Source organism: Lontra canadensis, unplaced genomic scaffold, assembly GCF_010015895.1.
Source record: "Lontra canadensis isolate GAN:19392208 unplaced genomic scaffold, GSC_riverotter_1.0 scaffold29, whole genome shotgun sequence".
Lineage (NCBI taxonomy): Eukaryota > Metazoa > Chordata > Mammalia > Carnivora > Mustelidae > Lontra > Lontra canadensis.
The window spans coordinates 7,935,997-7,949,373 of NW_022631023.1; the positions used below are offsets into that span (position 1 = coordinate 7,935,997).

General features: G+C 36.3%; 1 protein-coding gene across 1 annotated transcript in view; it reads right to left on the reverse strand.

Annotated features, from left to right (window-relative positions):
- TTC3 (tetratricopeptide repeat domain 3) overlaps nt 1-13,377 on the reverse strand; it is a 123,042-nt gene that overhangs the window by 105,665 nt on the left and 4,000 nt on the right. Inside the window, exons 2-7 of the mRNA XM_032865338.1 lie at nt 4,697-4,851; nt 3,635-3,677; nt 3,028-3,178; nt 2,478-2,565; nt 1,626-1,679; nt 107-227 (exon numbers count right to left, since the gene is read on the reverse strand). Coding sequence (XP_032721229.1) covers nt 107-227; nt 1,626-1,679; nt 2,478-2,565; nt 3,028-3,178; nt 3,635-3,677; nt 4,697-4,840 — 601 coding nt within the window. The 5' untranslated portion in view covers nt 4,841-4,851. The remainder of the gene's footprint in view (nt 1-106; nt 228-1,625; nt 1,680-2,477; nt 2,566-3,027; nt 3,179-3,634; nt 3,678-4,696; nt 4,852-13,377) is intronic.

A 13,377-nucleotide genomic window follows, 5' to 3' on the forward strand; every position in this document is an offset into this window, starting at 1 on the left:
AAAGATTTTTTTTAAGAGAAAAAATCTTAAAAATCTTAAATCCCATTTTCCTAAATAATGGCTTTAAAAACTGAGTCAGGTAACAATTTAAAGCATTTATACTTACATTCAGTAAAGAAAATACTTAACATAGGCCAACAATTGTCAACTGCTCCTAATTTAGGTAGAATTGTTACATCGCCTGTGTATTTCACCCAATTCAAAGCTTCTTCCATTGCCAAGATTTTCTGTATCAGAAAGATGAAGAATATCATTTGGCTTTTAATTTTATTTTTTTAAAGATTATTTATTTATTTATTTGACATACAGAGATCACAAATAGGCAGAGAGGCAGGCAAAGAGAGAGAAGAAAGCAGGCTCCCTGCCAAGCAGAGAGCCTGACGCGGGGCTCAATCCCAGGACCTTGGGATCATGACCCAAGCTGAAGGCAGAGGCTTTAACCCATTAGCCACGCAGACACCCCTAGATATTAATTTTAAATGTACATGTGGTACCATAAACTTAACATAGAGTATTTCAGATTCTTAATAAAAACTTGCACAATCTTGTATTTTCATTACTCATGCAACCTAGAATAGCTGGACCCCAACATATAAGTTAATAGATACCATGGACTCACATATGTCACATCTTCAAGTAACCTCAGGCTACCCTCAGAGACCAGGATGCTGCTTCAATTACTACAAACCTGGAAGCTGAGGTTGACAACCTGGCCAGCGGCTGCCCTGGGTAGCAGGAGGATGCAAGAAGACAAGGTGAATGAGAGGTCTCAGATCTCATCTACACTAGGACTTTCATCCTTACCACAAGGTTAAAGCAGAGCAAGGTGCCTGAAAGGCATTTGGTCTATGGCAAACAGAAGAGTAAGGAGATAAACAGGAGGAGAGTGCAGCTGTACAAATAAGCACTCAGTGCAAAGATCTTCACAAAAAGTAAGGAGTTCACAGGAATGTTACTCGTACTTCTAGTCTGAAATGACTTCAGAAGTAGAAGAGTTATCGATGCTCACATCAGATTTAAGGGAAACAGGTAGATGTCTTTTTTACCAGGAGCATTAAAAATTGGCTTATTATTTTATCTGGAGATTATCTAGTAATTACATATCAAAAATGTTGGGATGCCTGGGTGGCTGAGTTGGTTAAGTGGCTGCCTTCCACTCAGGTCATGATCCCAGGGTCCTGGGATCGAGCCCCATATCGGGCTCCCTGCTCAGCAGAGAGCCTGCTTCTCCCTCCCTCTCTGTCTGCTGCTCTCCCTGCTTGTGCTCACTCGCTCTTTCTCTCTCTCTGACAAATAAATAAATTGAAAAAAAAATCTAAAAAAAAAAAAATGTTCACACCAGGGACCTAATAATTTCATCTAGGAGAATATATGCCAAATAAATAAAAAAGAAAAAAAGAATCAATGTGTAAAAGCAGCCCCAAATTACACTCACATATGGGGGAGGAGGGAATGACACATACCCCCAAAATAAGGAGACTGCTTAAGCAAAATACAGAAATCAATACTAGCAAATACTACATGTAAAACATTAACTTGAGAACCCAATTCATGGTGCTACGAGCAGTGAGACATCTGCCATTTATCGGCAGTGGTCGTGCTGGCTTCCCGCGTTTAACACTTACGTTTTCTATTTTATAACCAATTCTCAATAAGCCTCCGATAAAGAATGAATCATTCTGCAAAACAAAACAAAACATGAACCATCTTCGATCAGTTATACTTGAAATTTGCAGTGGACAAAAAAAATGCTGCATTTCAGGACTACTGCTATGTGTACTGAGTCCACTTCCCACAAGCACTTTCACACCCAGTTTTACCTCCTCAGAACCCTAGGACAAGAATTCAGAAGTGGTCTTACACTTGCTTCTAATAATTAAATGGCTTAGTGTGACTTTTAGATGTATGGACTTTAAAGTTCATTGCACCAAGATTTTTTATGAAACTACACTGGCTGATATAACGAATAGCAAAGGATTATCAGCAGGAAATAAACACTTGGCACCATAACTCCATAACCAACTGAAATAAGAAAAATGATCAAATGGCTTTCAAGGGGGAAAACCCTCAGTATAATACAGGGCACTGCCTCAAAAACTATATAATAAAAGTCCACCCCAAAGAACAAGCATTTGTTGTTGTACTGCTGACAGTGGCATGATTTTACAAGAAAGAACCCATCACTTTCAGTGACAGAAGTTCCTGGGAACCATCAGCTTTCTTTTGTCTGTGACAAATTCTATTTTCTATCCTTTAATGAGGAGAAATGGTCCTGGATTTCATCATTCATGTCAGGAAGACTGCCATCTACCTAATCTCTCAAATACATAGGACAAACTCACGGACAGCAGAATAATCTCAGGTGAAATCAAACTGAAACCACCACCTGTTAACCACTATAAATGAGTATCATGGGCCTGATACCATATAATTATATTCTTTAGATACAGGCGGGAAATACACATTCTACCACTTACCACAACTTTCTTTGCCAAATCCACAATATCTTCCATCAATTCTAGATGTTGTAATTTCTTCAAACTTATCTCAGAAGCATGAGAATTGCTTAAATACAAATTCATTTTTTAGAAAATTAGGTTCTCACATATAAAAATTCATTGAGCTTTACACTTTACTATATGTTACACCTCAATTTAAACTTGAAAAAAATTACATTCTCTTTTACTTCACTCTATGTAACCATAAGTTGTTTACTAAATGGATAAAATACTGTACCTTTTTCTCTCTTCTGTACTACAATGCTGCTATTTATAAACAAGCATATTAATTTTCCCTCAGTTTCAAATCTACCATCTAATGCTCCTCAGAGGTTCATTCATCATAATGCCACCATGATTAGTCATTGATATTCAAACCCAAAGCATTACTTTTCCCATCTTATTACGTAAGAGTGAAGTTGAACAGTATATACAAAAAGACAAGCCTTCCCCTGCACTTGGCATTCCTCAATAATGGGCAACATGCTTATCACTGTTTACACAAAATGAATGATGTGTAGTAACTTACGTGGCCTCCACACAGGGGTGCAACCGTGATATTATAGAACTGTGCTGACGTTGAAACAGAAGTGGCCAGAAGATGTATATTTTAATGGCATCACAGTAATCTTGCAGGACAGAAACTGGTTTACTACACCACATATTGCAGATGTCAAATTCTTTATTAAAAAAAAGTTTTAAATTAATATTTTTTGCCTCATTTTGGAATAAATCAACACTGTTAATAGAGAAATGGCTACAATGGATATGGAAAGGTAAGAAAAAAGAGAATGAGTAAAACAGAAGAAAGGGACTAAAAGGTAAAACTTCCACTTATAAAATATGTAAGTCACAGGGATATAAAGTTCAAAGTATAGTCAATAACATGGTAATAACTTTCTATGGCAACATAAAATAACTACACTTACAGTAAGCACTGCATAACATATATAAATGTCCCATCACTATAGTGTACACCTGAGACTAATACCATACTGCATGTCAACTATCCTTCAATTAAAAATACATAGATCAAAATGTAAAAAAATGAAAGATATGTAGGACCGTTATGTTGATGTGAATGAATGAACCTCCCACAACAGTCTCTCAACAAATTAAAATACCAATTTACTCACCTAAGTTTCTCTCACTTTGGGTAAAATCTTTATACTTCATACCCTAAACGGAAAAAAAGTCTTTTCATTTGTATCTGATGAAACGCAAAAGTACAGCTTTCAATTTTTAATGTAAAGATGATCAGTACTAAAGTAAGAAATTTTTCAGTGCACATTTACTTATACACTCTGACTATAATATCTTCAGCTGGTGAGCCTTTCAGGCTTTTTTTTTATACTGTTTCCCCCAAGTCTGCGTCTACAGCTGTTCCTTGAGAGCTACTCTAATCTCCAGTTAGAAAACCATCTTTCCCCATCACTCATTCTCTGGTACTGCACACTGTCGAGATACTATTTACCTTCCCTTCCGAAATTGCATTTGTAACTCCCTGTAAAAACTTTTGTCCCACAGGCGCCTGGGTGGCTCAGTGGGTTAAAGTCTCTGCCTTCGGTCAGGTCATGATCTCAGGGTCCTGGGATTGAGCCCCGCATCGGGCTCTCTGCTCAGCGGGGAGCCTGCTTCCCCCTCTCTCTCTGCCTGCCTCTCTGTGTCAAATAAATAAATAAAATCTTTAAAAAAAAAAAAAAATTTTGTCCCACAAAACGTCTTTACTCCCATAGCTCTGAATAAAAAAAACCTTTAAAATGTAGACATTAAGTCTTCAGCATAATAAAAAAAGATCTGGGGCACCTGGGTGGCTCAGTTGGTTGGGCAGCTGCCTTTGGCTCAGATCATGATCCTGGGGTCCCGGGATCTAGTCCCACATCAGGCTCCCTGCTAAGAGGGGAGTCTGCTTCTCCCTCTGACTTCTCTTCTCTCATGCTCTCTTTCTCTCTCAAATAAATAAATAAAATCCTTTTAATAAATAAATAAATAAATAAATAAACATCTGTAACTATGAATGGTGATGGATGTAGTTTTAACTAGACTTAATGTGATGATACTGTGACAACATACACACATTTCAAGTCATTATGTTGTACACCATAAACTAATACAATATCATATGTCAATTATATCTCAATAAAATAATAAACCTTTAAGAAGACACAACATTTAAACAAAAAAGCAACAAATCTTACCACCCCATCGCAGTAAAGTTGAGTCACACGAACATAATCATTGGACATAAATTCAGGAGCAAAGACAAAATCATCCATATAAGGGCAATCTTCTAACAAGGCATCATCTGCTACAGTGAAATCTCCCAGGGCAAAATCGTCCATGCTGTACCATCCTAAAGAAATAACACAAACCCGAATCAGTAATTAAATCACATGAGGTAATATGAGAAGCAATCTTCCTGGCTTCTATGGTATATTAGAAAAATCCTTCGAACTTAGGCCTCCCCAAAATAATCATAAGAACATTGAGTCTGGAAGATTCTCATCCTCAGTCTGCTGCTATTCTTTTCCCAACTCTCTTCAAATACCAGTTTAATCTTTTTTTCCCCTTAGGCTCACATAGTCACCGTCTCTACTCTGAACTTATCTATTTACAGGTCTCCTTTAAATGGAAGATAATTAAGGGCTTCTCCACTTTTGTATGTGCCCAGCACATGGTAAAGCCCTCGAATAACTGTTTGCTGGATGAACAAAAGACATCTTTCCACTGCTGCCCTTTTACCCCATTGCTTTTACTGCATCCTATGAAACATGCCATTTCACCACACACAATCTCCGCCATATTCTCAACCTCCTGGCCAGAAGTAAATCCTGACTCCACTGAGAAAATGGTTTCTTTTTTTGGCTACTTATTTTCCCCTATCCATCCATCCATCTGTGTATGTTCCTGTCTTGGGCAAAGGGGCAGAGCTGGAGTGGTACAGGGCAAGCTTGTCAATCTCCTAATTCCCCACAGCCACACCACCAGACTTCCATCCTCCTAACAATCGCTGCATCTGGTGCTCTCACAACTACAACACACAACACTGCTAGATTGCAAATGTGGGCAAAACCCCTCACATTGCCAATAGCCTCATATTATCAAACATAGTATCTATGTTTTAAATAGAATATTTCAATGGGGGAAAGGGAAATTAGGGCTGGAGTTTCAGACTTAAAGCTTTTTTCTGGAAGAAAGTTTAATAATAAGAATTTATCGCCATCAGAGAATAGTTACAAAACATAAACATCACTAAAAAATGCTGCATGGTAGTACTTCTAACTCTTGCCCAATTAATGGCCTTCTTTTCCTATCATCATCACCACCACCATTCACACGATTTCTTAGACTTTTCCACTTCACTACTACCCGGCTATTGTTAGGACAAACCACGTTTCTTTTTTCCTAAGCAAGACCACCATCAGTCCTCAAAATACAAATCTGTTTTATTCTTATTACGTCCAATCTGTAGTATGAAAACCTTATAGTATAAGAATCGAAGAACAATAACAATCCTCCTAGCTAACTATTCATACTATTTGTCACACATCATACCAGGCATTTTTACGTGCATTATCTCGTTCAATCTCATGGCAATTCTCAGGTCCAATCCCATCACCTGCAGATATATGGGAAGCATTCTGAATAAAATTAAGTAATTGGCTCAAAGTCACCAAGCCAGGAAGGATTCAAACACAGGTCCTCTGATTCCATAGTCTCCCGCTCTATTTCACTGTATCTACCTTTCCTTGTCACTACCACCTACTTATCTCTTGCTTGTTGTCCTGTTTATGAACATGGGCCATTAGTTCAGAGTACTCCCCACTCTCCTCCAAACTCTCACCATCCCAGCCACATCAACCCACGTAGATAATCCCTTCAAGACCCCAACCTTGCTGTTGACCTCCTTGATTAAAATGATCTTCACTACCCCTGACACCTAAGCTCTTCCTTCCCAAGGATATACTTCAGATCACAGTGCAAGTCTAAGCTAGTTTTTAAATATTTAACTCTGATTAGCTCCTTTGACCACAACCAAGAGTCTTATGGCCCTTGTGTCCTCTATCTCCTACCACAGAGATTCTTCATCCTCATGATTCTTCCTCCCTTCTCTCGCATTTCCTCCATTCTCATTCACTTTCAGCTTTCTGCAACTGGGTTTCTACCTCTGCCATTCAAGGGACTGCTTACAATAAGGTCATTAGTGACCTTCTTCAATAGGCTGGTTATCTATCATGTCTGGAACGTGAGCTGTTTTGGATGAACACTCTTTCCAGAGTTTAGGGAATTTAACTACAAAAGTGAAAAAATAAACATTTTAGGACCCAAAGTGTGGAATGTAAAATGGGACACATGCTATCTTGGAAACAGATACAATTTGCCTCACAAACATTTTTTTGTATATATACACAGAAAGAGCCAAAAACTCTCTGTCATAGCCCACACATCACCATCATGGCATCGATTACAATCCAGTTAATGTGCTCACACCCAGCAGACTGAGCCACTGTGACATCATGCTGGTCACTGATAGCCTGGCAGACCTCACTGATAGTATACCCTACACCAACTACGCTGTAATTAGACACTAATGTGATTTTTATTTTCTATTTTGTTTTAACCAGAGAGGTGATTGGAACAGGGGTTAATTAAAGAGCATGGACTCTGAAACCAGATTGCCTAGGATTGAATCCTGGCTCCCCCATTTCCTGAGTGTATGATCTTGGGCAAATTACTTTACCTCTCTGTACTTCGGTTCTTCATGTGTCAAAGGCAATAGCAATACTACCTACCTGATTAACCAGTTAACACATGTGTTGTGCTTAGAATAGTACATGCCATATAGGAAATGCTATAAATATCAGCTACCATTAACATTAGTATTAGATGAGTATTTTTAAAAATCCATTGTTTGGATGCTTGCAGCTAAATGGTCTACCTTAATTGCTAAGTCCAAAGAGCACTTTTCAGCTTACAACTTACTTGACGCTGTTGACCACTTCCTCCTCCTCAGAACTCTTCATTTGGACTCCAAAGACCATCTTCTCCTGGTCCTCCTCCTATTCTTCTGGCTCCTTTTCCTCAGTTTCCATGGGCTCTTCTTCTCCATTCCCCGCCACCCAAATGTCAACTTTTTTTCTTTTCAGGCTTACTCTCTCCTTGGTGACCTTATCCACCACACCCATTTAAAACAGCACTTTCTGAACTTCCATTTTTTGCACAGCTTCACCATGATTTTTGCCATTTCCACATATCACATGTATTTTTATTTACTTAGTATTTCTCTTTTATTGGGCTCGCTTGGCTTATGTGATAATATCCATGACATCAAAGGTTTGAAGCACAACTTATATTTTTCATACACATTAAATTCTTAACTATTAAAAATCTATGTGCCACTTTAAATATCTCATACTGACTGTAGCAAACAATAGTTGAAACACCCAAATGGTGAAGAGTCTCTAATTTCTCCAGGCTGCACTGCATCTCTATGGTTATTGGATCAACTACTACTAGATCTTAATACAAGATGTACCACAAGCCTCTCAAATTCATTAAGTTCAAAAATGAACTTATCTGTTTCCTCAAAAACAAACAAATGAAACCAAGTTCTTTCCTCTTTCTGTATGTTATCAGTCAATTGCTCTACATGCCACCTGGTTAACCAAACCAGCAATCTGGAGGTCAATCCAGCCCAGTCTCTTTCAACATTCCTATCCAAATGACCAAAAAGTCCTGTCTTTTCTAGCTATTTAAGAAATCTAAAATTAGCACACACATCTTCATGCCAGTGACACTGCCTTAATTGTCACTTCATCTTTTCTCCTCTGAACTAACTTAACAAGCAGCCTCCTAGCTGGTCACCTGCCTTCAACCTTGGCACTCTCTAAAACTCTGATCATAACTTTTCAGTGCTTAAAATCATTCAATAGCTTCCCTTCATCTTCAGAAAAAAGTACAAACTCCCTACCATAGCATGGAAGGCCTTTTGTAATCCTGTTCCTGCTTTTATTTTCAGTCACTCCACAACATGCAACTTAGTAGCCATTCATATTCAACTGCTTCTGATTCATAAACAAACCTTATTCTGCAAACCATCTAATGTCTACCAGTCCTTAATACACCATTCTGGGAAGCATTTCTTGATCTTCTTACAACTACCAAGTTTCTTTCTGCACCTCTTCTCTGGAAAACCAGAGCATCCTGTCCTCATCTTTTCAAAAGCAACTCTCACACTGGTCATCATGGGTTTATCTTTGTAGGCCAAAGGGTACACTGTGCCCTACTCATCTTGAGTCCCTCAGAATTTCTCAAATTTTTTATTCACACTCCCCAAGAACAAAACTTTGCAAAATGCACTTGCCACCTATACTGCTGTTGTTCAGTGTTTTTTCTTGAGAATAACTCAACTTCTAACTTAGATGAAAACTTGTTTTAATAGAAAATTTGATTTTCACAAGAAATCTTACATTTGGTAGGACCGGTTTTATTTTTCTAATACAAACTCAAGTAAACATACTGCTAAAATTAAACATTAATGGAAAGGACTTCTAATCCCAACAGTTACAATGAACTAATGGGGGACTCTCCCTGCAAAACAAAGTAGATTCTAGACTTTAAAAATTTTTAAATTTTGCTGAGTTCATAGGAATAGGGAACATTTAAAGCCACCCTTCCCCCCGCCCCAAAAGAATAAGCCTCTAGCTAAAAACTAAAACTGACAGAAGCTACAAGTAATAATGCCAAGAGCAATAATGGACACTAAGCCCTGAGCCAGAAGCAAAGTGAGGAAACCGAGCCATGTAATGTAAATTCCCCAGCTCCCAATGGAAGCAGATAAAAATTCTGTCAGAAGAAAAGCACCCCCAAATCAAACTTTCAAGATCCCACAGGGAAAGGGCCATCAAAGAGGAGTTCATAACCAAAGATCATTAAACAAAGGTGGAGTCAACCCCCCATGAAGCAGAGACAACAGAAAGAACGAGCCATAAATTAAGACTCCTAAAGACATCAGACATTGGGACTGCCAGATACAGTCTACAGAATACCCATGGATTCAGAAACACAAGCAAGCAACCTAAGACTATAAAAGAAAGACTCAGTATGTCTAAAAAAAGAAGTGGAACTTTGGGAAATAAAAAATATAACTGTTAAAAGTAAAAGGGAAAAAAAGAATGCACTTAAGATTAAGATTAAGCACAGATGAAGAGAAACTGAACTAAAGATGTGCCTAATGAAAGTACCCAGCACTGTAAATTCTGGTAAAGAAACAAGAAAATGGAAACTTATAAAAATGAAAAGTAACTGACCTGGACACAGTTCAATATACACACATCCAATTAAATTTCCAGAAGGAGAAATACATAAAATCGAAGATAATATCGCAAGGCTCAGAATCTTCTAGACTTCATGAAAGACCAAAGTCACAATCAAGAAACATGTATCCGAAAGAGAATAAATAACAAGTAATCTCCATCAGACTTGGAAGGGAAATAGCATAGCACCAAAGATAGAAAATCCAATGCAACCAAAAGAAAAAGAGTATTTTCTTCAAAGTAGGAAACATAAAACTGGCAGGAGGCTTTGGATGTAGAGTATCTTAGCCATGCAGACAGAAAATAATCTATCAACCTAGAACTATATATCCATCAAAACTATCTCTTAAGAACAAGGATAAAATGAAAATTTTTTTTTTAATTTTTTTAGAAGACTTTGACAGAGAACGCATGAACACATATAAGCAAAGGTTGGGCAGATGGAGAAGGAGCAGACTCCCTGCTAAGCACGGAGCCCAATATAGGGCTTGAACACAGAACCCTGAGACAATGACCTGAGCCTAAGTCAGGCGTTTAACCAACTAAGCCACCCAGGCACCCCTAAAAATCATTTTAGATAAAAACTGAGCTGACTACCAAGAGACTTGAACTTCTAAAAAACAATCAATTAAACTGCTTGACTAGGTTAAAAGAAAAATCCAGTAATATATCCTTTATAACAGACATCTAAAATTTAAGGACGTAAAAATAAGTGAGGGTAAAATAAAGGAATAAGATATTTCAGGTAAATTACCACCAAAAAAAAAAAGGTGGGATACATTAAATAGATACTAACACAGAAAACAAAATTAGGTATAGAGAGGATGATGGCATAATAGAAACAGTTCAATCCACAAAGAAAATAATGTTAAACTTCACATACCTAAATCAAAGTCTCAAAATACATCCAAAAAAAAAAAGAAAAGCTGTGAGAACTACAGAAAGTCAGTTTGAAGGTGGTAGTGGGAGATTGCAACACATCTCTCTCAATTACGACAGGTGAAACAAAAATTAATGAAGACAGTCTAAACACAATTTACAAACTTGAGCTAACAGATACATAACAAAATACACACTTGTCATAAGTACACACTGAGAAGTTATAATCCACTATGTACAAGGCCCTAAGTCCAGGGAAAGCAAGTATTTTTTAGAAGATAAAATACATACTACGTATTGTCTGATAACAATTTAGAAATGAGTAACAGAAAGAAAAAATGTTAATGTAGATACTTTTGAAAATTAAACATATTTCAAAGAAAAATTTAAAACATGTAAGTCAAAGAAGAAATCAAAATGAAAATTTAAAAAGTATTTAGATTTTAAAGTTAATGAAAACACTATAAACTGAACAATGTTAAGTAAATTGAAAATAAATTTGGAGCAAGTTTATAGCCTAACATACTTATATTAGGAAATAACAATGGCTGAAAATTAGTAAGTTAAGCATGCAATTTAAGTTAGAAAAATGACGGATAAGTCCAAAGACAGAATAAGTAAGTAAGTAAAAGAAAAAGAATCAACTAACTAAAACACAAAAATGTAATAGAACTAATTAGGCCAAAAATTAACCGCTTGACAAGATTCGTTAGTTACACAAAGTTCTGGCAAGATTAATCAAGAAAAAAGAGAAGCCACATAGAAATAATATTCGAAATGAAAAAGGGAACACTGACTACAGATAAAGTAGAAATTAAAAAGGGAATTAAGAAAATACCATGAAAATGATGCTAATCAACTTAAAATTTGGGGGGAAAGATAAATTTCTTAAACTTACAAAATCGATTAAAAGAAATAGAAAATCTGAAGTGCTACCACTACTCAACTGCTAATCACTACTAAATTATTAATAATTTACAGTCCATCTCCAAAGAAAACATTAGATCCAAATGATCATAGAGGTAAATTCCACCAAACTTTAAAGAAACAAATCACTTCAATCCAAACTGTCCCAGGAAAGGGGGGGGGCTATTCTCTAATTGGTATAAGGCCAGTATAACCTTAATGCCAAAATCAGACAAGATAGTCAATAAAGAAAAATGATGGTGATTTCACTCACAGACACAAAAATCCTAAATAAAATATTAGCAAACTCAAGCCAGTAGTTCATGAAAAGACAATTCACTAAGATCAATTTGGGTTTTTCTCAGTGAAGAATACATAAGAGAATTAAGAATTTTAAAACATATAAATTGAAATTCATTACATAGATTAAAAAAGAAAAACCCCAAAATATTCTTGTTTTTCTGTCCCATGCAGAAAGCATGTGCCAAAATTGCAAAGACTTCCCTAACTTAATAAAAAGTATCTACAAAAGCTTAAAACAAAGAATTTTAATGGGGAAACATTCCCTTCTTAAAATCAGGAATGAGACACATGCCCACTATAATCACTTCTAAAGAACAACCATAATCACTTCCAATCAACACAGATGTAAAAGTATGCCAGCGTATTAAGACCAGAAAAAAAATTTTTTAAAGGGTAAATAATTGAAAGGAAAAACCAAAAGTGTCAGTATTTGTAATGATATAATTATTCACATAGAAAACTCAAAAGAATAATAGAAACTATGTTAGAAATAATAAGTTTATCAAGTGATGGCTAAAGTTTAATATAAAAATCCATTAAATTTCTATTTGCTAACAAAAAAGTCAGAAAATAGAACCTTAAAAAATAGCACCAGTTATAAAAACAACAAAACTACTAGAAACATCAGAATCAACAATTTAAAAGTATTAGATCTGTATGGAGAAAATTACAAAACTACATTAAAAGACATTAAAATCCTAAATAAATGGAAATACATACCATGTTCTCAGACAGGAAGGCTCAAAATCTTAAAGATTTCAATTATCCCTCAAATTGATTCAATAATTCCAATTAATTCCCAGGTTTTCATGTCACGTGACAAGTTCATTCTTAAAACAAGAACAAAGGTCCAAGAACAGCTGAGACTCAAGATCCCCTGCCCCAAATGGCAAGATTTCTGGTAGAGCTATAGGATTAATAATTATGACAGTGTGGTATAACACAGAGATAGTCAAGCAGACAAGTGGTACAGAAAGGGGAGTCAGAAACAAACCCATGCTGGTGAACAGAGGGCCAATTCCATGCATGGTATGAGGACAGCTGTAGCCGCAAAGAGGAAAAAAATGAATGTGGATCACTGCCTTAACACGTCACACAAAAATCAATACCAGATGAATTATGAATTTAAATGTGATAGACATCATTTTAAAACTTCTAAAAAGAAACCCAGGAGAATGTCTTTATAATCCCAAGATCAGGTAAAGTTTCCAATTAGATTACATTAAAATTAAGAACTTCTGTTCACCAAAACACACCATAAGGAGTAAAAAGACAAGCCATGAATTTGAGAAGATATTTACAATGCATATAATCAACAAAGGATCATTGTTACAAGTTTATTAGTTTTAAAAGACAACCCAAGAGAAAAATGGGTAAAAGATATGACCAGGTATTTCACAAAAGGGAAACAGTTCATAAACATATGAAAAGATGCTCAAACTCATTAACAAAGAAATGCAAATTAAAACCACAAG